Source organism: Hippocampus guttulatus, chromosome 8 (assembly GCF_054856545.1).
Source record: "Hippocampus guttulatus isolate MCC_2025c chromosome 8, RoL_Hgut_1.0, whole genome shotgun sequence".
Taxonomy (NCBI): domain Eukaryota; kingdom Metazoa; phylum Chordata; class Actinopteri; order Syngnathiformes; family Syngnathidae; genus Hippocampus; species Hippocampus guttulatus.
The window spans coordinates 3,562,910-3,584,676 of record NC_141268.1 but is presented as its reverse complement, the minus strand read 5'-3'; the positions used below and the strand labels follow the sequence as shown (position 1 = coordinate 3,584,676).

At 40.9% G+C, this 21,767-nt stretch overlaps 1 protein-coding gene across 11 annotated transcripts in view; it reads right to left on the bottom strand.

Annotated features, from left to right (window-relative positions):
* The window catches only part of nfasca (neurofascin homolog (chicken) a), a 152,537-nt gene that overhangs the window by 19,123 nt on the left and 111,647 nt on the right, over window positions 1–21,767 (bottom strand). For 8 of the 11 annotated variants that reach the window (XR_015101552.1, XR_015101551.1, XM_086116996.1 and 5 more), the window contains 8 exons: window positions 20,860–20,975; window positions 20,391–20,601; window positions 19,935–20,057; window positions 18,209–18,382; window positions 13,684–13,710; window positions 9,590–9,838; window positions 6,697–6,819; window positions 2,082–2,231 (listed from right to left, as the gene is read on the bottom strand). Coding sequence is in view for 9 of the 11 variants with exons in the window: in XM_086116996.1 (XP_085973122.1) it covers window positions 2,082–2,231; window positions 6,697–6,819; window positions 9,590–9,838; window positions 13,684–13,710; window positions 18,209–18,382; window positions 19,935–20,057; window positions 20,391–20,601; window positions 20,860–20,975 (1,173 nt within the window). In the remaining 2 variants the exon portion in view is untranslated. The remainder of the gene's footprint in view (window positions 1–2,081; window positions 2,232–6,696; window positions 6,820–9,589; window positions 9,839–13,683; window positions 13,711–18,208; window positions 18,383–19,934; window positions 20,058–20,390; window positions 20,602–20,859; window positions 20,976–21,767) is intronic. The other 3 variants (XM_086117002.1, XM_086117003.1, XM_086117001.1) reach the window with 2 other exon arrangements.

Below are 21,767 nucleotides of genomic sequence, written 5' to 3'. Positions count from 1 at the left end.
GGATGTATATATTGATGAATCAGAATTCCTCCTAAATGACGTGCACTAATGTGCATAAACATCGTCAATCATGGGAAAAGCGGATGTTTATCAAACGTTGCTACATTTCTTCATCAATACAGCAAAATGGGCCGTTGAAGGTACACTCTAGTTACTATCAATGGTCCATCCGCTCCCTTATGTTACAATACATATCAATCAATCAACCCTCCGATCTGCAAGTTTTCCCTGTATTTGTGGTTGGGAGATCAAACGTTAAATATTCAATGAGAGTTTATATTGCCCAAAGGCTGCAAATTAGGCCCTAATACTTTTATACAGTATACATATAAACTTATGAATACATTACCAGTAGTGTGTCAAAAATGTTAAATATTTTGTGTGCAGTTGTTCTAATGTGTTTTGAAATGTTCAAAATGTTTTTTTTAAATCAAACGAATTCTAATTTCAAAATGTTCTTTTTTAAAATTAATACTAAGAGCACATATTTAAAGTTGTTTAACTGTCATCTTTTTTTGCTGCTTTTTACTGAAGTTTTAGGCATGGTTTCAGTATCGGTGCTGTGATATTTTATGCAGGTATAGTGTCAAAGTCAAATTTTAGTATGTAGACAACACTAATGTGCAGAGCACAAACCAATGTTCCTTTCAATGGAGGTATTCCAATACGCGTCTACATGACCACATTTTCAGGTTATAAAAGAAGTAACCCAGGGGTCCTATTTGAGTTTTGCACGTTTATATATGGCCTTGCCCAATTGGACTATTGTCAATAATCGGGTTTTGAAAGGGTTCGTGGCTGTATGTAAAAGTAGTCTGTGTTCATGACTCAACAATAAGGAAGAGACTGGGCAAAAACGACATCTATAGCAGAGTTCCAAAGCCAAAACCACTGCTGACCAAAACATAATGGCTTGTCTTTTTTCAAACATCTGAATGATTCCTTAGACGTTTGGGAGAATATTCTATGGACAGACAAGATAAAAAGTTAATTATTTTGAAAGGTGTGTGTCTCCTTGCATAAATACAAGACCGCATTTCAGAAATAACACCATCATACCAACAGTCAAATATAGTGGCGGTAGTGGGACAGTCTGTGACTGCTTTGCTAATTCAGGACCTGGATGACTTGCTGTGATTGATGGAACCACGAATTCTGCTTTTTACTGGAAAATCCAGAGGCAGAATGTTCAGCCATTAGCTCTTGACCTAAGATGAAGCACATTTGGGTTCTGCAACAGGACAACTATCCAAAAGCCGCCAGCAAAGTCAAAATCTGATTAGTTTAAGAAAAATAAATTGAAGGTCTTGAAGTGGCATCGTGAAAGTCAAGCATCCAGTTGAAATACCATGGTATGAACTTCAAAAGGCAGTTCATGCTTGAAAACCCGCCAGTGTTGCTGCATTTAAATAATTCAACAAGAAAGAGTGGGCCAAAATATCTCCACGGAGATGTAAAAGACTCTACAGTGAAAGAAACAATTGATTTCAGTTGTTGCCGCTGATTGATGTTGTTGCCGAGCAGTGACACGTTCGGTTGAAGTACCGGTACGGTTGAGAGGGAGAGAGCGAAAAAACCCCAAAACAAAACAAAACCTTTGCCTGACACCACATAAAGGTGCTCCCCAAAGTTGGGCTGTTGCTGCTGAGGCTGTCCCAACCAGTTAATAGGTTTAGGAGGGAAGTACTTTTCCCCCGAATAGGGCCAGGTAGCGTTGAAAATGTTTTTCTCCCCTAAACAAACCAAATTACAATTTAAATGCATTACATGGGTTATCTGTGTCTGATATTTACATTTGTTTGATGACCTTAAACATAAAAGTGGGGAAAGTATCAAAAAAAAAAAAACATTTTTGAGAATAGGGCAAATATTTTTTTCTGACAGCACTGTACATTCAGTTCAGATATCCGGGTCCAAAGCTTTCCCACATCACTATCCATTCTTTAAAAATGATAACTTTTTCATCCAACCACAATAAAAGAAAATGATTAGGTCTGGCAATTCAAAAGCACTTCATCCTTACAACCAGTGTAGGCCATTTGCCTGCCAATCCGACTCCACCAGGCCAGGTGTGGTCTCACCTGCTTTGGTCTCAAAGGTGACAGATTTGCTGGTGATGCTGCTGAGTTCATGGGAGTAAACCCTCAGATGGTACTTGGCCCCCGCGATCAAATCCTTCACTGTAATGGGGGGTTGGTGTGTCACAGGTACAGTTTTCATTGTCTTGTTGCCTTGGAGACACAAGAAAGGGCCAATCATACTCTAGGGGGGTGGCGTTGCGTTTAACACTTAGGCCTACCAGTAAGGCTTTAAAAAGGCCAAGCATCATCAAAGACTGAGTCATGATAATATTATTTCAGGGAATTAAAACTGTACGATGCACATCATCATTATCATCCAGGCTGATTTCCCTCTGGAATACATGTAGTATGCACATATAAGATGGATGAGAATATGTTTTTGAAGCATCTAATACTTTTAGCCAGTGAGTGAGGGTCATTTTAACTGACACTTTCTTGTGGCTGTACAGTTTATCCAAAAAGGCTCGATGTTCCAGAGGTAATCACAAGAGAGCAAGGAAATGGAGCAGGAGTTCAACAAAGCAAAACCAATAGACACCCCAATCTATTCATCAAAAGTGCCTCTTCTTACTGTTTCCAACCGAGTGAATTGGAAAACGCAAACCATTGTTTGCAAGCAAGCCCTCACTTAGGGAAATGCAATCGTTCCAGTTTAAAATAAATAAATAAATAAATAAAAACATGGTCAATACTTGAGCATGACACTGAGGAGGGAGTGGAAAGGGAGAAGGCAGCACAAGGTGGTGATGTCATGCTCCATGCTTTCAACCACTTCAAGGTTGAAGTTATCCAACAGAACTCATTAAGAAACGGCCCTTTCAATACAAAATCCATCAGCAAAGCGAAACACAAGTAACAAAAGAGAAAACATGCCACTCCTCTACCTCGTCCATAAATTCCTATTATAAGGACGATGTATGTTAGTTGCTCCATGTACAGCACTTTGTACGCAGCGATGGCTGTTTGAAAGTGCTCTATAAATACAGTTGAGTTGAGATTGCAGGCATTGGCATCAATAAATATACCATTGCGATAATTGAGTAAGATTGTCATCTTTCTTACTCGTCATTAGATATACTGTAATTAATTATCTTCAATTTGTTTTCAGCATTTTATTTATTTATTGCCAGCTATGAAGAAATCCGTTTTTGCCCATGACTGTGCAGTGTGTAAATAATCTATGCCAACACAAAGGTGTTTGAAATTAATGATAATATGCACCAATTGTGACGTGACATCGCTGAGTAATTTTGGGTTGCTGCAAAAATGGGACGCCTGTTTATTTGAATGCAAATAAGTTTAAGGGCCCAATTTTAGAAGATATGCGCCCATGAGCTCGGCGTAAAAACTTATTTTTCGTGCCGGGGCAAATATAGTCTATCGTGTTTGGGACCATGATGCTCCTCACGGCGCGTTCCGGTGCACTGAGCTGCCGCTCCATGACACACCTGACAATTTGTCCGCAGAAAGTAGGCTGTTCCCGGCGTAAAAACAAACGCATCCTCAATTTCGGGTCAGGGCAAGTCTGGTTTACTGTGTTTGTGAATTTGGTACATGCGCTCTGCCTCGCTGGGCGTTCCACCTGATGCGGCTGCTGCGCACTGCAGCGCATTTTGTGACAAAATTACAACAATTTATAGGACCTAAAACCATCCTTAAACTACTTCGCGGATAGCGTAATGTGATTTTCAGTGTATTTGATCGCTGCACAGGCAGACAGATTCGGCACTCCGTGAATGTGTGCGGTAGATGTGATTATATTTCATTCATAAATATGACAACAGAGTGAGACAATTCCTCTGAATCATGATAGAAATCAATTCAATGAACAAATTATAATCATGATCATCTTCCAAATGTTTGAATCGCACCTGCTGACCGTGCGGCACAACTATTGGGGGGTGCGTATATGGACACGTGGTGGTAGGTGCAAGGCGTCTGGAATTGTTCATGTACAATACGCGGCCGACTGCATCATCTGCAAGCGGAAATCTTGCAGTTCACCTGTACAAACACGCATTACGCACATCAGTGTTATGCACGGACCCCAGTGAGTCTATTTCTGTTTCCGCAATGTCAAACATAAGATCGCTTCGACTGGCCTGATGTATATGAATTGGGCTGGGAGTCGGGAACATTTTATCCCACAATGGCGCAAACACCACTTTACGCCCGATTCTTAATGTGAAAAATCTCTCCTAAATTCCAAAAGAAAGAAAGCGCTAGAGTTGCGCACGAAAATAGGGCCCAAGTTTTAAAAAGGAGCTTCTGGTTACCTTTCATTGAATTTAAAAAAGACACAAAAAGAAAATGTATTTTTAATTGTGTGTCAAACATCTAATCTATAAAAAATATTGCTGAGTCACTTCCTCCTTTTGTTCTAATGATAACCTGTGATCAAGCCTGCGGTCTACACTCGTGATTACTGTACTTAGTTTTGTAACATGGGGCACAGACGAAAAAAACGAAAGGTGCAGAACATGCCGAGCCCTCTTAGCCACACACAAAGAATTTGAGTAGAATGGCAGAAAATAAGGGCCATTCCCTGTTGAGAGTCAATACTTTTAGATACGACCTTGAAGCTCGAATGATGGCTGGGCAGTCGGTGGGGTGGGGAAGCCCATTAGATCAGTCTCGTTTTACCCACACTTAGCCCCCACCCTTTCCCATCCCCCACACCCTCTGTTTCTTGGGCTGTTCACAATCTACCATCATTAAGAATTAACGACACGGCCAGCGTCCATCTAAAATACATACACTCTTTCCATGCTTGACAGAGGCCCAAAGATTGTTGAATTGGTAAAAAGCAACAGCCGAGCTTATGTGGAGTGTCTTCAAAATACATTGACCACTTTCACTTTTTATGATACAACCAAGTACCATTGCTTAATATAGGTTATCTCCCTTTCAAAACACAATATCTCATCAAGACAAAGTGAAGAAAATGCCACTTTTTTCATCTTTCTCCAAAACTGTCTTTACTTTATGAATGATGTAAATCACTGTTTAAAACCTTCAATGTTGCAGAATCATTTTGATACCCAGATCTATGCCTTTAATGCATTGCTGTATCTGAGGCCTGCAAGAATCCTTTTGACAGTATTGCTTGGTTTGCGTTCTAACACTCAGGGTTCTATTGCCAAAGACAGCGCATCTGTGGACGGGCGCAAACGCCGGCAGATCTTTATTTTCGTGCAAACGCAAAGCTTGCTATCTATGCATGTTTGCCAATTTGGCAGAAATGTTTCCACCAAGATGGGCATGGTGGTGCAGCGCAGGACTTACTCTGTTCACGAAAATTGAGCCCTCACTGTCATTTGCAGACCCTTATACAGACGCGCGCATGTGTGTGATCGTTTTTACTTGACCATAGGCAACCGCAAAACAGGTTTAGTCAAAATTCACAAAACAGGATGCAGTGGAGCTAAATCGCACATTTCCTGGAAAAGAATGTGATACTTAAGGGCATGTCATATTTTATTTTCTAAATATTTGGGACATATCTAAACTTCATTTTGTTTTACTTGATAATTGGTTTGTGTGAGCAAAATTTTGAGGGAAATGTTCATCTATCCCAGTATATGTTTCCAACATAACCAAAAAAATGATGGGTGGTTAGTACTTTTTATAGACGCTGTATGTACATGCGAGGCTAACCAATCTCACCTATGATTCCATAGATTCAAACAGAGAGGTGATGCATGTGTTCTTTAAAAGCAGGCTTAAAACGTGCATAAGACTCAAGAAAAACAAAAGCATGGGTGCAATCATGGGCTTCAAGAAAGAGAACGTCACAAAAAGCAAATGAGAGAAGATGAGCCATGTCACTTATTCACTGTGCACTGCACAAGAGGTGAGCACCAACATGATGATTGCTGAAAGACGGAGAATTGAAAATAGAAAGCGCATGCAGACTGCGCCAGGATAAACCACCTGCGTTTTTAAGATCATGTAGACGAAGCCACATTTTTTAATGTTTTGAATGTTGTAAGAACAAACAACAATGATGTACACGAAGTGCAGCAACCAGGGCTAAATTTTGTTGTTTGCGGCAAACTGTATGTTTTCTGTGGTTGATACGGCACGTCGTCTATTCCTATCTCGTCTTGTTAGGCGCTCTGTTCGATTAAAATCTATACAGTGGTACCTCTACTTACGAAACGAATTGGTTCCGGAAGAAATTTCTTAACTGGAAAATTTTGTAAGTAAAGACGCGTTTTCCATGTAAATGCCCTAATCCGTTCCAAGCCCTCCAAAATTCAGACATAAATGTTTCTAAAGCATAAAAATGCATCAAAATATGAAACAAATACATGTTACAAAATATATATTTTTTCTCTTCTGAGTGAAAATGACATTCAGCATTTGTGAATATTACTTTTATGGTCACGTGTCATGGTGATGTATAATAGAGATCGATCATTATATATACATTATTTATTTTAGTTAAAATTTGAGTAATACTACTATAGAATGTTTAGAACGCCCAACAAGATGTTTTGGCATAATATCTGAGCCTAATTGGGTTTGTAGCTGACAAATGACATTGTCTTTGGTGGTACTGAGCTCAGGCTTTTAACTTGATAAAGTAAACGGACTCGATCTGGATTCTTACTGTCCAGCGTCAACTCTAGCACAAAGTCAATGCTGCTGGGCGGGAAGTTGTGTCTCCAGCTGATGTTAGCGTAGTTACTGTTATGGTCCACCGTCAGATTCCAGATCTCTCGCTCAGCGACCACTGCATCATGGGTGTCAAAGGTAAATGGTCAAAGGTCAGAGAAGGCACAGATCCAAAACCTCACATCTGGGGCCAGGAGGACGATTAAGTCTGATACGTTTTGGTACCTCTCTGAAGGGTGCAGTCAAGATGGACACGGATTAAATTGCCTATTCATGTATTGAAAATGCACCCTTAATTGTCGTAAAAAAAAAAAAAATTCAATTCATGAAACAAATTGCTGAGTTTGGAGAAGGGCATCAGAGTGAAAAAAGATCAATCACCCATTGACGGGGTGTGCCCAAAACAATCGTTCTTAGCTTTTCGATTCACACTTAGTGTCTCCATTACTATATTTCTGGCTTCATTCCAATACAATGGAGTCCTGTTTTGATTGGTATGTAGCTCTGATGTTTCCTGTTTCTTAAGGTGAGAGAGAACAATTCACTTCGCATACCGTATCGTACATACAGTGAAACCTTTAAAGCCAAACACCTTTCAACACTGTTAAAGTTGTCCTTTTGTTTTACAGAATTTGACTCATGAGCTGTATGATTTCAAAAAGTAGGATGATCATTTGGATGACTAATGTTAGAGGAAAAAAGGCAAAAATGCCACCCTTAGGGACTTAAGAAATGCTCCAAAACAGCAAGTAATATAAGTGCTGTCGTCTGTCACAATTTTTTTCAGAGCAAGTAGAGGAAAAATACGGAATCACTCAATGCTGAGGAAAACAAATATACTGTATAAACAGCGTGTAAATTTCAGTTCTAAAAAAACACCCGCATCAAATTGAATCTGCTTATGATTAGAGTGCTCACAACTTGGAGAGCTGCTGCACCAAGCGGATTGCCATGAACCTCCAACGCGAGAGTATTAGTTGATACAAAAAATAGGATGATCCAATTTCTTAAAGATGGTAAAATATGATGGAATGTTACAAAAGATGTTGGTTGCTCCCAGAAAGCAGTGTCTGAAATTCCGACAGTGAAGGTTGTAAAAGGGAAGCATCCTGGTAGACCAAGGGAAACCTCAAGGCATCAGGATGGAATTTACAAGGAATGTGCCTTAAAAATAGAAAATATATAATATAACAATTCAGGTACAAATGGGCAGAAGTGGAGTCAACGTCTGTGACCAAACCGTAAGAAAGGAAACAGGATTTACCTTCACGAACCAAACAAAATCCTTCTTTCACACCTAAACAGAACCAAACAAGGCTTGAGTGGGCTGAAAAAAAAACATTCATGGACTGTGGATGACTGGAAGGAAGTCATATTCTGTGATGAATCACGAATCTGCATTGGGCATAGTGGAATGTTGGAACTTTTGTTTGGCTCCGTTCCAATGAGATTTAAAAAGATTAATGACGAAAGATTGAAGTATTTTTTTTCAGGATTGCACCATATTTTTTCCTCAAGTGAGTGAGATTCTTTCCTCTACTTGCCCCCCTCCCCTCACAAACAAAAATTGTGTGTGTGTTCTCACCCAGGATGGCCCGGTGGTCCAGTGGTTAGCGCGTCGACCTCACAGTGCAGAGGTACTGGGTTCAATTCCAGCTCCGGCCTTTCCGTGTGGAGTTTGCATGTTCTCCCTGTGCCTGTGTGGTTTTTCTCCGGGTCCTCCGGTTTCCTCCCACATTCCAAAAACGTGCATTGCAGGCTGATTGAACACTCGAAATTATCCCTTGGTGTGAGTGTGAGCGTGGTTGTTTGTCTGTGTGTGCTCTGCGATTGGCTGGCAACCGGTTCAGGGTGTCCCCAGCCTACTGCCCGAAGACGGCTGGGATAGGCTCCGACACCCCCCGCGACGCTTGTGAGGATAAGCGGATCGGAAAATGGATGGAATCACCCATCCGTTTTCTAATCTGCTTATCCTCGCCTATCACAGCTGTTTCGGGCAGTAAGTGGAGTACACCCTGAACTGGTTGCCAGCCAATCTCAGGACACACATTGGAGAACAACCATCTGAGCTCACAATCACACCTAGGGACAATTTGGAGTGTTTCATTAGCCCACCATGCATGTTTTTGGAATGTGGGAGGAAACCGGAGGACCCGGAGAAAAACCACACAGGCACAGGGAGAACATGCAAACTCCACACAGGAAGGCCGCAGCCGGAATCGAACCCTGCACCTCTGCACTGTGAGGTGGATGTGCTAACCAGTCGCCCACCAAATAATCCCACTGCCTGGTGGGATTATTTGATAACGAAACGCTGGTAATCAAAATAGAATCCATCCATCCATTCATTTCAAATCCGTTTATCCTCACGAGGGTCGTGGGTGTGCCGGAGCCTCTCCCAACTCGAACCCTGCACCTCTGCACTGTGTGATGGACAGGCTAACCAATCGTCCATGGTGCCGCCCTCAAAACAGAATCCGTTTTATAATTTGGATTCTTCAAAGTTAGTCACCATTTGCCCAGATAACAGTTTTGCACATCTTGTTGTTTTCTCAGTCAGTTTTATGACATGACGGATGATGCTTTATGACGTGGAAAGTGGCACTGCTGCGCAACCTCCATGCCGCCAAAAGGGGACTGATGTGTGTGTGTGTGTGTGTGTGCTCTGCGTTGTCGCAGTCAGTCATTTTTCCTGAGTGGAGTGGGCGAATAGCAACCATGAAGTGTGCACGCAGTTGACTAATGACTCACGACCTAATGTCGCAACGACGTTGAATTCAAATCCGAGCAATTTACAAGCCTTTTTGCCTTTTATCTTCCCACACATTATGTTCAACTCAAGAGGTTCCACTGTATATTAAGGCCATGAAAATCACAATTGAATGTACCAAACACATCCTCATCTATATTCTTGTTGATGACCAGCACAGAAGGTGGTGTGGGAGTGGCTGCCTCAGTTGTATCGATGGCAGTAGTCGTCTCAGCAGTTGTAGACATTGTAACAGTGGTAGTCGGAGGAGGAGTGGTAGAAGATGAGGTACTAATTGTTGTCGGAGCAGCAGTAGTGGAAGGGAGAGGAGCGAGAGGAGGAGGAGTAACAGTGAAAGCTGAAGCCAAAGAGGCATCCGTAAGCTCAACTACAAGGGAGGAGTGGGGAAAGAACAAAGAGTTAAAGACAGGGCACAATGGATTTAACACACACACACACACAAAACAAATTTGTTCGAGGCTGGAGTGGAAACAAAAACGATTTCCCACAAGTGACCCTAAATAATCACATCTGTCGTCAGTCATTATACGACCAGTCAAAGTGGAAAATTGCGTCGCGCTACCACCTAGTGGACAAACGCCGATATTACATTCTGCTGCATATTTTAATTAGAAACATCGAAGCCTACGTACATTACGCGTACTCTACACATTACAGCACAGTACACCAATCAGACACGACGTCATGACCACTTGTTTAAGATACCAGGCACGAGGGCTGTATCGTTAAACCTTGACAAGCATTTGAGATGTCAAATAACGATTGTGATTGCATATTTGCGGTTGTTAAGAACTGTTCCTAATAATTTTGACGTTAACATGGAATGAGGTGAACAAAATGTGAGACGCAGCAGTTGTCGTTATCACTGCATTAGTTATACTACAAAAGGTTCGTTGAGGACACACACATTGTTCAATGAAGACCTCTCTGAGGGTGTCAATTAAAAAAGAGCATTATTGTCATAAAAACAGAATATTTGATACAGCTGTTGTATAGAGTATTATATTGAGCAAGTGGTCATTATGCTGTGGCTGGTCAGTGAAGACAAAACTGTTGTGTTTTGGTTATTTTTGCCTTCTAGAATGTTGCGAGAGTTTCTATCCCTGGGATTGAACTAAACATATTTTCTGTACTTATACTTCTACAACATACACACACCTTTTTTTGTGGTATAAAAATGAGAACAAGATAAATACAGTAATTTTAAAACTTGTTCCACCATTACCGTGACCCATGCGACCAGTGTAACTCAATAAAATAAATAAGTAATAAAGTAAAAACACATCACTGAGATAATGTGGATGCACAAGTGGGCACACCCTTTTATCACCGGGGTGTGGCTTGTTCAGATTCAGAATTAACCAATCACATTCAAACTCATGTCAAATGAAAATCAGCACACACCTGCCACTATTTAAAGTACCCGTGATTATCCCCGAGTAAAGTTACATTGTTCTCGTTGGCTTTTCCTGATATTATTTTGCTTTCTACAGAAGGCTGAAGGTTTTGTGATCACACTGACTGATATTTTGGACCATTCGTGATTCCATCCAACTTGACGAAGGGCTCAGTTCCATCTGAAGAAAAACAGCCCCAAAGCATGATGCTGCCACCACAATGCTTCGCTGTGAGATGGTTGTTTTGGGTGTTCAGCGGTGTCATATTTCCACCAAAAATACTGTATGTTTTGGAATTGTGGCCAAATAGTTTAACCTTGTTTTCATCGGACCATGACACATTTCACCTCATGGATTTGGGAGATTTTTAATGTGTTTTTGATAAATGGTTTCCTTGTAAGATCAGGGCATGACACTGTATGAAGAAAATGTGAGATTGTTGCCACATGCTTGAAGAAAGCCATTACAGTACTTGCCAGAAATTCCTGCAGCTTCCTCAATGTTCCAGTCCGCCTCTTGCCAGTCTCCGTGACCAGTTTTCTTCTTATATTTTCATCAATTTTGAAGGGATGTCCAGCTTTTGATAATATTTTCTCCACTTGATAATTACTGGCTTCACTATTTTCCATAGAATATTTTCGACTATACACCATTAAACAATCAGATCCATCTCATGCTATGGAAACTCTCTGTAGACCAGGGCTTGTGCACGAAGATGTTTGTACAAAAATGTCAGGAAATTCAAACTAGAACATCTGAACTTCTTTTGGGGTTAATTTGAGGCATTTTAAAAGGTGGCAGGTGTGTGCTGACTCCCATTTATGATTGAGTTGAGTTTGAATGCTTCTGAACACAGCCAAATCTTTGGTGAGAAGAAGGTGTGCACACTTGTGCAACCACATGGTCTCAGTTGTTATATTTGCTTCCCCTATTGAAAAGCTTTCAGAAAATGGATTTCTGTACGGTTGGGGGTGAAGTAGAACCTATAATACTTTGGGCGAAAGAAGGGGTAGTCCTGAATTGGTCATCATTTCTTGAGGTTTTTTTTTTGTTTTGTTTTCATCAGTTGAGTTGTACAGGTTCCGGGTTATGGTAGAAAAAGTTTTGGAATGATTTATCTTGGTATCAATATGTGGGACGTCAAACACAAGGACATGGCATTTGAACAAGGGTGTGTCGACTTTTTATACTCACGTGTACAGTTATGGTAGTATTATGATATGTGTATACATTTTTGGTTGTTATTCCATATGTTGTTCTGGCAAAGCAAGTATTCAGAGTTCTTGAGAATTGTGCTCCAGCAAAAACATTACCTCTCCCAGACAAAGATTAAACACTGATGCAACTACAAGTTGTATTGTTGTTGTTGTTTTTTGTGTGTGTGGCCAGTTCAAATTGGATACCCTTGATCAAAGGTTCCAACAAGAACTGTTCATCACGTTGCCTCATACTGTACCTTGACGTTCAAGTCATCTCCAGCCACCAAAGCTTCTATGACTAATGCTTCCATCACAAATCTCTCTTGGGGCCCAAATGCCAGCATGCTTGCATCATATTTCCCAAGCATGCTCGAAAGCAATGACGACATTGTCATGTTTGGGAGCAAATGCAAAAGCAGTAATGCAACCAGTTCAATCAAATGTCCCATGTCTGACTGAACCAGTGAATAGACATGATGGATAACGGCGGAAGAACCAAAATGATCAAGCAAGTGAGTAAGTGAGCTTGACAGTCGTGTGTGCTGTCCACCATGGACACCATGTTTTCTTCCATTCCAAGCACAATCAGAGCAACATGCCTGTGGTTAGCTGCATTTCGTGACAAACCGTGTAAAAATAGATGTCGCGACAGAAGTCGAACTGGCTGCAGTTGGCAAAATGTAGGAATACTGCAAGATTGTACAATACCATCAGGGATCAGTTCCAAAGAAATCTCAAAATACAAGGTCAACATACGGTAACTATGGATGGGGTCAATGAAGACTCAGGAGTTGTTCAGGGTGAAAAGGGAATCAGGTGCACAGATGAAAACGAACCAATTGTACACCACATTATTGTGTGAAATATGCAATGTGATTTATTTTTGCGGCGTATCTATTATCCAATCGAGATATGACCAATATTAATGGTCGCATTCAATCCCTGATGGCAAATAACCACAGCTTTGGACAAAGCAAAAGGAGCAATCAGAAGGCAGGCCTGCTGATAGACATTGGAGAAAAGAAAAAAATGAAGCATAAACAGCAGCACAGTCCATTTCTAGTGTTAATTATTGCATTAAAATTGTCCCCAGGTGAATGATGTCTAATATAATCGAGATGAATCCATGACAAAGGGAATAACGAGACTGTAGTTCTCTACACAAAAGGGTTCATTTTTTCCAATTCAACTTTTTTTTTTATAGCTTATGTATTTGTAATACCATGTGAGCATTTCAGAGATTAGATTAAACTAGATTTAAGTAATGGCAATTTGGTATCCCTTCCTCAGATTTACATCACATTCATCGAAACCTTTGCTGTCAATTTTACTTGCTGGGAAATCTGAACTTGTTTCTATGCTGTCGTATTTTACACGTTGTTTTATTTAATTCTGGAAACAGGATACTTGCATGAAATTGATGCGGCAGTAACTGGCGCTGAACATGGGTGGTTGTTTTTTTTGGGGGGGGGGTCGACATTTTACTTGCAAGCACTGAACCGCTTCTGAAAAAAAATGGGACTGCACTGCTGCTACATGCTCAGATGGAGAGATATAAAGTGAAACATGGAGGATGGATTTGGGAACAGGCAGAGATGTGCTTCATTCTCAATTACCTAGACCTGTAGCATCAGTAAAGTTTTCTGCCAACACAGAGAACAGAAGAGACAATGAAGAGGGGACGTGTTGGACAGAAGATGGGGACAATAACTATAATTTTGATCTGTAGATAAAACAAATATCCTCACACACTAACAGTCCCCCTTTTGTACTGTAGCTTGGCTGGGTTTGTTCCACACTTGTCCCATTTGTTGAAACTACGAACACAGTGCTTCTTAAATTGTGTTTGGATTTTTGGACCAGAGTCTCTGGTTTCTTGGCTGATCAGCATAGGCCATATTTTCTTTCATAGCTTTGAAGTAGAAATGAATCAGAACAGCGATCACTTTTTCAGGTGCCAACTGCTTCTGTTACCAAATAATGAATAAGACTCATTCAAAGTAAGATAGAGTGACATTAAATATTTTCTTGTCAATTGTAAACAGTTCAATATTGTCAGACTTAGCATGATTCAGTGCAACAGTTTGTCAGAAACAGGTTGCAAGAATACAGCGGAACCCCACATACTCACGGTTCGGCTCCGCATATTCACCCGTCGGCATTTTTTCAGGTTTGTTATTTTTTTTTATTTTTTTGTGGGTGGAGTCAACCCCCATTTTTCGTGGAAATTGTTTATTGGGTTATGCCGATGTTGTCAGGAGAAAGTCGTACGTAGTGTGGTCTCCCAGCTGAGAAGTTTTTTCTCAAACACTATTTACAAGTATTTAAGAGAGCGTTATGTGACGGTATAAAGGTGAAGTCTGTTCTTGACAGTACAATGAGTGGTTTGAAGGTCAAAATGAACGCTTCGCTGGGTCTTCCAATCACTTGGACAAGCACAGCGACTTATCAAACTACCGTAGCTAAAATGGCTGCGAATGGCTCCAACCCTGACTAGACTCCTGGCTTCCTGGATGCTCTATCCATGAGCCTACTTGTTGTGGAAGTGGATAAACGATGTCTTACGCTTAGGGAGGACATGCCAGTGTTAATCCAAGATTCGATTAAACCTTTACAAGCATCGTTGGATGCATTCCCTGGATGGGGAGTAGCTTGAATGACCATCCCACGGCGACGGAAACTTTGGCCGGGGAGACAAAAGTGGAGTGACTTGAAGCTCAATAAATTGCGACAAGACCAACTTGAGGACTTTGCGAATAGATCTCGTTGGGTCAACTGAGAAAAAATAATATTCCCAAGGGTGATGAAAAGGGCTGAGACCCAACCGAGTTTATATCTTACACAGAACCTCAGCCCTGAGGTGCGCTCCAATCCACTGGAGCTCAGAGAGCACTCGGTACTGGGAGGAAGGCCTAAGCCCTTTGTAGTCTATTTTCATCGTTTCCAAGTGAGAAGAAAGTGCTTGACTGGACCCCGCAACATGAACAATTGAAATTTGGTGATGTTGCAAGGAGGTGGGCTACTTTTAACAGGGTCAAAAAACCTCTCAACCAAAAAGTTCTTTTTTTTTTTCTCTGCCCGTCTGGACGTTTTGCACAGGAATAAAATCCTCACCCGTGAGACCCCCAAAGAGCTGCAGGCGTTGTAAGAGGAACAAATGATGGCCACAAATTAAGCTGCAGTTTGATACTCAAGCTGCTTGATGGACCAACATTTTGTTTTACTTTGTTTGCTTGTTTTCTTTAGAGTAGACGGCCAGCCACAGTGGCCGTCTGCTACCTCGTGAGCTAACCATTACCATTTGGACTATCCTAATTATAACATACAATGGCTACAGAATGGCAGCTTCTTAAAACAATACAATTTACTGTGTTATAAAGATCCATTAAATTAATATTTAACACAATGAAGTTGCATGGCCCATTTGAAAAGTTAATTAGCCACCTCTGACTAGCAGTACGGGACCCTGTGATTAGCTGTCAATTTAGCACACATCTCTAGGGCAATGCTCCAGTGCCTAATCTTTTTTTCCGCACTACGGACCGCAAGGACATTATGATGGTCCGTTGGGGTCGTGGTACAGCGATACACAGTTTTGCCGTGGGCTCTCCTCCAACACGTTAGGCCTCTGTCTATTAAGGCGAATGTAGTTGTTCGTGCCCGAGCTAGCCCAGTCAAGTCAGCCGCCATGACAACGGTTGTTCATATGCTACACAATGCTGCGCAAGGGTCAACTTCAAAATAAAAACGCACAAGTTGTACTCTGCAAGACCTGGATATTCAATGCCTTACTTGGCTTTCATTTTTAAGTAGTGGCGTCTCACTTGACTCGATATGGGGCAGCATAACCTGACAAGCTGATAGGTGCACGATACGCAAAATTCATGGTTCGGTTTCGATTACTTGGATGCATTTTTCAAACCAATTTTTGAAACTCAGATACTTCAATGTCCCCCAAAATAAAATATGTTCACAAATGCAAACAAACAAGGTCAAAAGGTGAAACATTTGGGAAAATCCCATCCTAATGCTGCCAAACTATAGAAATTCACTGCCAAAACAATTTGTCTGAATGTTTGCGTTTTTAACATTGTCAAGAATATTACAGGATTAGTAGCATTTCATGGCTCAGACCAGCGCATTGTAGTTCACAGTATTTTCATGAAGTTGTATCATGTTTTCCATATATAGCTGACTACTCCCCCAACGTTGATTACTCTGAAATGGTTCAATGATTTGTTGTTTACGATGATACTAATGCAGCGTGTTATACCGGAGACAAATTCCTTGTGTGTTCTACATACTTGGCCAATAAAGATGATTCTGATTCTGATTCTGATTGTATTGTATTCATATTGCATTTATCCAAAGTCAAAATTATAATTGAATGTTCCTAAGAGATCAGAATCAATCAGTATTGATTTGAACAAGTATGAGAACATAAATTGGAAAAATGGACAAAAACATAACACTAGGCAAATGTAGATCACATGGGTTGAGAAACTTCACACAAATGGGTCCTGTGCTTTCAGCCCACCACTGTGCAGTCTGTTTAGTATTTGCCACAGAACATCAAGATTAGCAAATTTGCCATTGGCGCCCTGTGCTCTTCACGGATGAGAGCAGGTTCACGCTCAGCATATGTGACTGACGTGACAGAGATTCCGTGGAGAACACTATCTTACAGATTGACCAGTTTGGCAGTAGGTCAGTAATGGTACACAGGTCTCCTTGTGCTAGCCAGAGGTACCGGGTACTTTGGCTAGTATACCTGTACATGACTCTCTCTCTCTCTGTCCTGTATATTAGGGGTGTGCATCTCTCCACAAAACACGATTCGACACGGTTTTTGATATGTGAGGTGCGACATGATTCAAAGGTGGTTCTATTTGAAAGAGGAACGATTCGGTTCAACTCAGTGGGATTACGATTTGATATGATACGGCGTATCATCGCCAGCGTATGACGCAATAACTTTTTTGTCGTCATTTGACATAGATTTGAATGAACGAAGTAAATAAAAGACGATTCGTTACGTGTAAATTAAGGGGGGGTCCACTGTATGGCCGTTTCTTGGGTTTTTGCATAAGCACAGCATAAGAGGTATTTCAGTGTCCATAATACTGGTCGATGGTTTGGAAGGTACCAAAGTCTGCATAGATGACTTGATTCTTTTGGGAAATAGACACCAAAACATGATGAAAGCCAGGACAACAGCTGAAAGAAAATATTAAATTATTTTAGACTGAACAGAGAAAAGTGCCTTGTTGGGATCACCCTAATGACCACGTGAAGGGGTGGAACCTGATCAGACAAAAGTGCAAGTTTATTGGACATTTCTGCCCCTACCGATATGCAAGCCATGGTTTGGGGTAATCAACTCCTTTGATGGATACATTCCCAAGCTTACTTCTAGATAAGATAACCCCGGAGTGTTTGGGTGCATTCTCCACTGAGACATCATAAGTCCGAGACAGGGAAACGCTACACCCACATAGAAAATGAGACTTTGGCCTTTGTGTTTGGCCGTGGGTTTCATTGTCTGGATTGCCCACTATTCGGCAGAGACTGCCCACAAACCACTCATATCCATTTTAAAAGGAACCCCAGTGACATTTCACCACAAATACAGCATTGTGACTTTGAGTTCATCTGCATGCGAGGGAAATAGAATGTAGAGGAGACTGAAAAAAGATACTTCTATACAAGTACAGGCAGTGTCCCATCATACTGTGTATGTGCAGATACGAAGGGAGGATGGTAATTGTCATCCCAAACTCAATGCTTTAGCGTATCAGTGAGAGACATCTCGGCATGGAAAAATGAAAAAGGAGCGCAAGAGAATGTCGTTTAAAAAGGGCAGAAACACCAGGGTGAGTGTTTCCTGCTTTCTTGGGTCTGTCCACCAGTGCTTCTGATTGAATCACTTTTACGGTCATAAGTTTTGGGCTGAGCTTGATTTTGCCACACGCTTTCCAATTCATTTAAAAAGAAAGGAACTTTGCCACAGGAAGTGAGAAACCAATTCACTGGTGCACCTTCATCCGTGTGCAATATTTTTGTCAAGAGTGTGTCGGATAAGACCAGGTGTTATGTCCTTGATTTTGTTGTTAGCCAACCAGACCACAGATAAACACTCACCTTCATTGGCAAAGAAAGGAGATTCCTCAATAATGACCTCCCCTGCTCCCACCGCGGTGAGCGCTGACAGGTAGAAATTGTAGCGGGTTGATCGATCCGGAAGACGGAGAGTGAACTCGGTTACATTTGGAAGGAAAGTCTCAAGATGAGGTCGACCCTCTCTCGATCCATTGGCTGAACACACACACACACACACACACACACACACACACACACACACACACACACACACACACACACATCAGTGAGTGAAAGATACAAATACACACATGGACAAAACTGTCGTTAGCCCTCGGTTGATGGACAAAAAAATAATAAAAGAAAGAAAAAAGACAATAATGATGTTGACTTCTGAAAATTAACCAGTGCAATTGCTTTTGGATCGTGTTTCAAACATAATTATTTTTAAAAGAAACTAATGAAACAAGCCTGGACAAAAATGATGGGACCTGTAGCATAATATTTTGTTGCACAACCTTTTTGAGGCAATGACCTCATGAGTCTTTATGAGCAAACAGCTCCTATTAAGAGAGGGCGCTTTCTCCGGACTGCATCTTTTAGCTCCATCCACAGCTATTCAACAGGATTAAAAATCAAGGCTCATAAAAGACTACTTCAGAATAGTTTTGTTTTTCGTCATTATTGGGTGGTTTTAGCTGTATTTTGGGCCATAATCCTTTTGTACGACCCTTGATCTGTCAATTCAGACCAAGCTTTTTGACAGTGAGCCACACATTACTTTCTAGACTTGATAGTCTTGAGATTTCATTGTATCCTACACAAATTCAAGACACCCCTGTGCTCAATCCAGCAACATCACTCCAGAACATAACACAGGCTCCTCCATGTCCAATGATTCCTTTTCAACAGTGGTGTGTTGCTTGGTTGGCTCTTGTGAAGTACATGTTGGCTCCCACGACAACGGATGGTTTGATCTGATACTGATGTACCTTGAGCTTGGAGTTGACCTTTAATTTCTTCAGAGGTTGTTCTGGGTTCTTTTTTTGCCATTTGTGTTGTCCGTCTCTACAATTCATTATTCATTTTCCAATTGATTCCTTCCATGTTTAAGACATCTGTGATGCCAGTTAGAGGACACACTTTGGTTGAACATCTCCCTGCGGTCAAATTACTTTCAATCTTTTCTAGTGGCGCCATCATTTTTGTGTAGGCCTGTTTCATGAGTAGGGATGGACATTTCTAAGATTTTTAATAATTCAGATTCCATTATCGATTCAGTCAATTGTGATATCAAACTTTATTGATTCTTTTATTTTAACAGCGACCCGCCAGGCTTCTTGTTTTATCTTTCCCATGTTGGCTATTGCTGTCTTGTTTATGTTCCTCTGAACGGGCTGTGACTGGGAAGTAAATTAGTTGCACACTTGGCTAATAAATCTGATTCTGTTGCTATTTTTGGAAAAAAGAGATGAAACAAGAGGGTTCACATCTACTTTGTTTCATGTCTTGATCAGTAAAAATGACCATCGTAACCCAAGAGTGTGGTCTGAAGAGGTCTACATCCTCCTTGATGATGTACAGTATGTACCAAGAAAAAAAGAGATTCGTTTTGAAAATAAGTGTGTGTGTGTGTGTCTGTGTGTGAAAGAGAGAGAGAGAGAGAGAGAGTCATGTCTGTCTGTTTTTGTTTCAGGTCCAGCTGGAGTGAAGGGTGTTTCCATCCACTGACGAGCAAAATTTAAGTATGAAAAGTAAAATGCTAAACCTGCTTGGTATTTGAGCCGGTATCCAATCAGAAGGCCATTTGGCTCCGTAGGTTTGCCCCATTCTAGGTGAATGGAATCAAAACCTCTTCGCTTGATCCTGAAAAAACTGGCAGCATCAGGCACTGCACATTCACAAACACACACAGAAAAAAAAAGATATTTAAAAGGTTACAAAACCCCGGTAGTTACGGACACAACTGAAATAAAGATTCCACATTTACAGTATATGCTAAAATGAATGTCAGCAATGAAATTCATTCAATATTTAAACATTAAAGACAGCCCAGTCGACGGGGTACACCCTGAATTGGTTGCCAGCCAAGAACAGATTTACATATTTGCAAAGAAAAAAAAAGACATTAAAAAAAAAATCCTGATCAAATGCTTTGAGTTACTGTATACCACTTCATGTGGTGAGAAGACATTTTGTTAGGTACAGTATATAAATTCATTACCTCCTTCCTTTGTGCTGAATTCAACAGAGTTGCTAGGTGGACCCTCATAATGATTGTTTGCTACAACCATAAACATCTGGTAGCGCGAAAAGGGCACAAGGTCACTGAGGATGGCAGACGGCTGGGCCATGGTTGTGTAAAAACCTTTGGTCTTGTTCTCCTTACTAAACACCAGACCAGGGACATGACTGGCCTTACGCCAGTAGTACAGCTGGAAGGGACACAATGCAGAGAAAGGGGGAAAATAAAAAGGTTGGGATTGCAAAGGAGAAAGAAATAATGAATAAGAACGCTCTGCGCTCATTGAATTGGCGCCAGTCTTCCTACTCCTTTGAACATAGAATTGTGATGATGACAGGTTTCTTTTCTTTTCCTTTTTACAATTTTTGCTTGCCTTCACTTTTGTCAATTTGTTGTTGTATTGTGTTTTATATCTTCAACAAACAAACAAACAAACAAACAGTCTTACTCTGTACTCCTTAAATTCTCCCCGGACTGAATCCTGGTTCACAGGCTTCCAGTGGATGTTTCCTTTAGTACTGTCCACCTTTGAAATGTGCAAGTCTGTCGGAGCGCTGGTGGGTTCTGAAGACAAAAAGGTGACGCAGAGAGTGAAAGACCAAAAAATGTTTTTTAAAAATTCACAAAAGATGAACATACTGTAAAGCACACGTGTTAAACTCAAGGCCTGGGGGCCAGATCCAGCCCACCACATAATTTTATGTGGCCCTCGAAAGCAAATCATGTGTATCAACTTGCAGGATCCTTGGTAAATAACGTTGAGATTTTGCAATTCCTGTAGTTTCTTACCCTGAAATACACTCACTTGAACAATAATTTATCAAACTATTATAGTTGATTTGACTGATTTCAAAACTGGTAACGCATCAATCTGTTGTGTACAAGTAATAATGCGATAAGAAGTTTAAACATTTATTTGGCTTCACTGCCATAAAGGCCCTCAGAGAGAAGACGTAACTCCAAAAAGCCCCGCGACAAAAAGAGCACAAACACCCCTGCTGTAAAGTGATGCATTATTATTATTATTATTAATCTTGTAGTCATAGCTTTGTCGTTAAGTTACTCCTGGCTTGAATATATAAAGCATAATATTGAAACACCAATGTTCTTCTTAAATACATACACATGAAATTATAACAAATGGAAGAAGAATATTCATATATTTCACAAGTATTCCTGCCAACGGACTTCTGTCAAACAGAAATTTTCTCACCCGGAATAAAAACCCATGCATTAAAATTTGGACTACGATATTACATTAGCGATCGATTCATAACAACAGACGTTCCGGTACCCGGAAGCCATATGGAAGCCCGCAGGAGCGCAAACTCAAGCAAGTCCCGCTCGATACTGCAG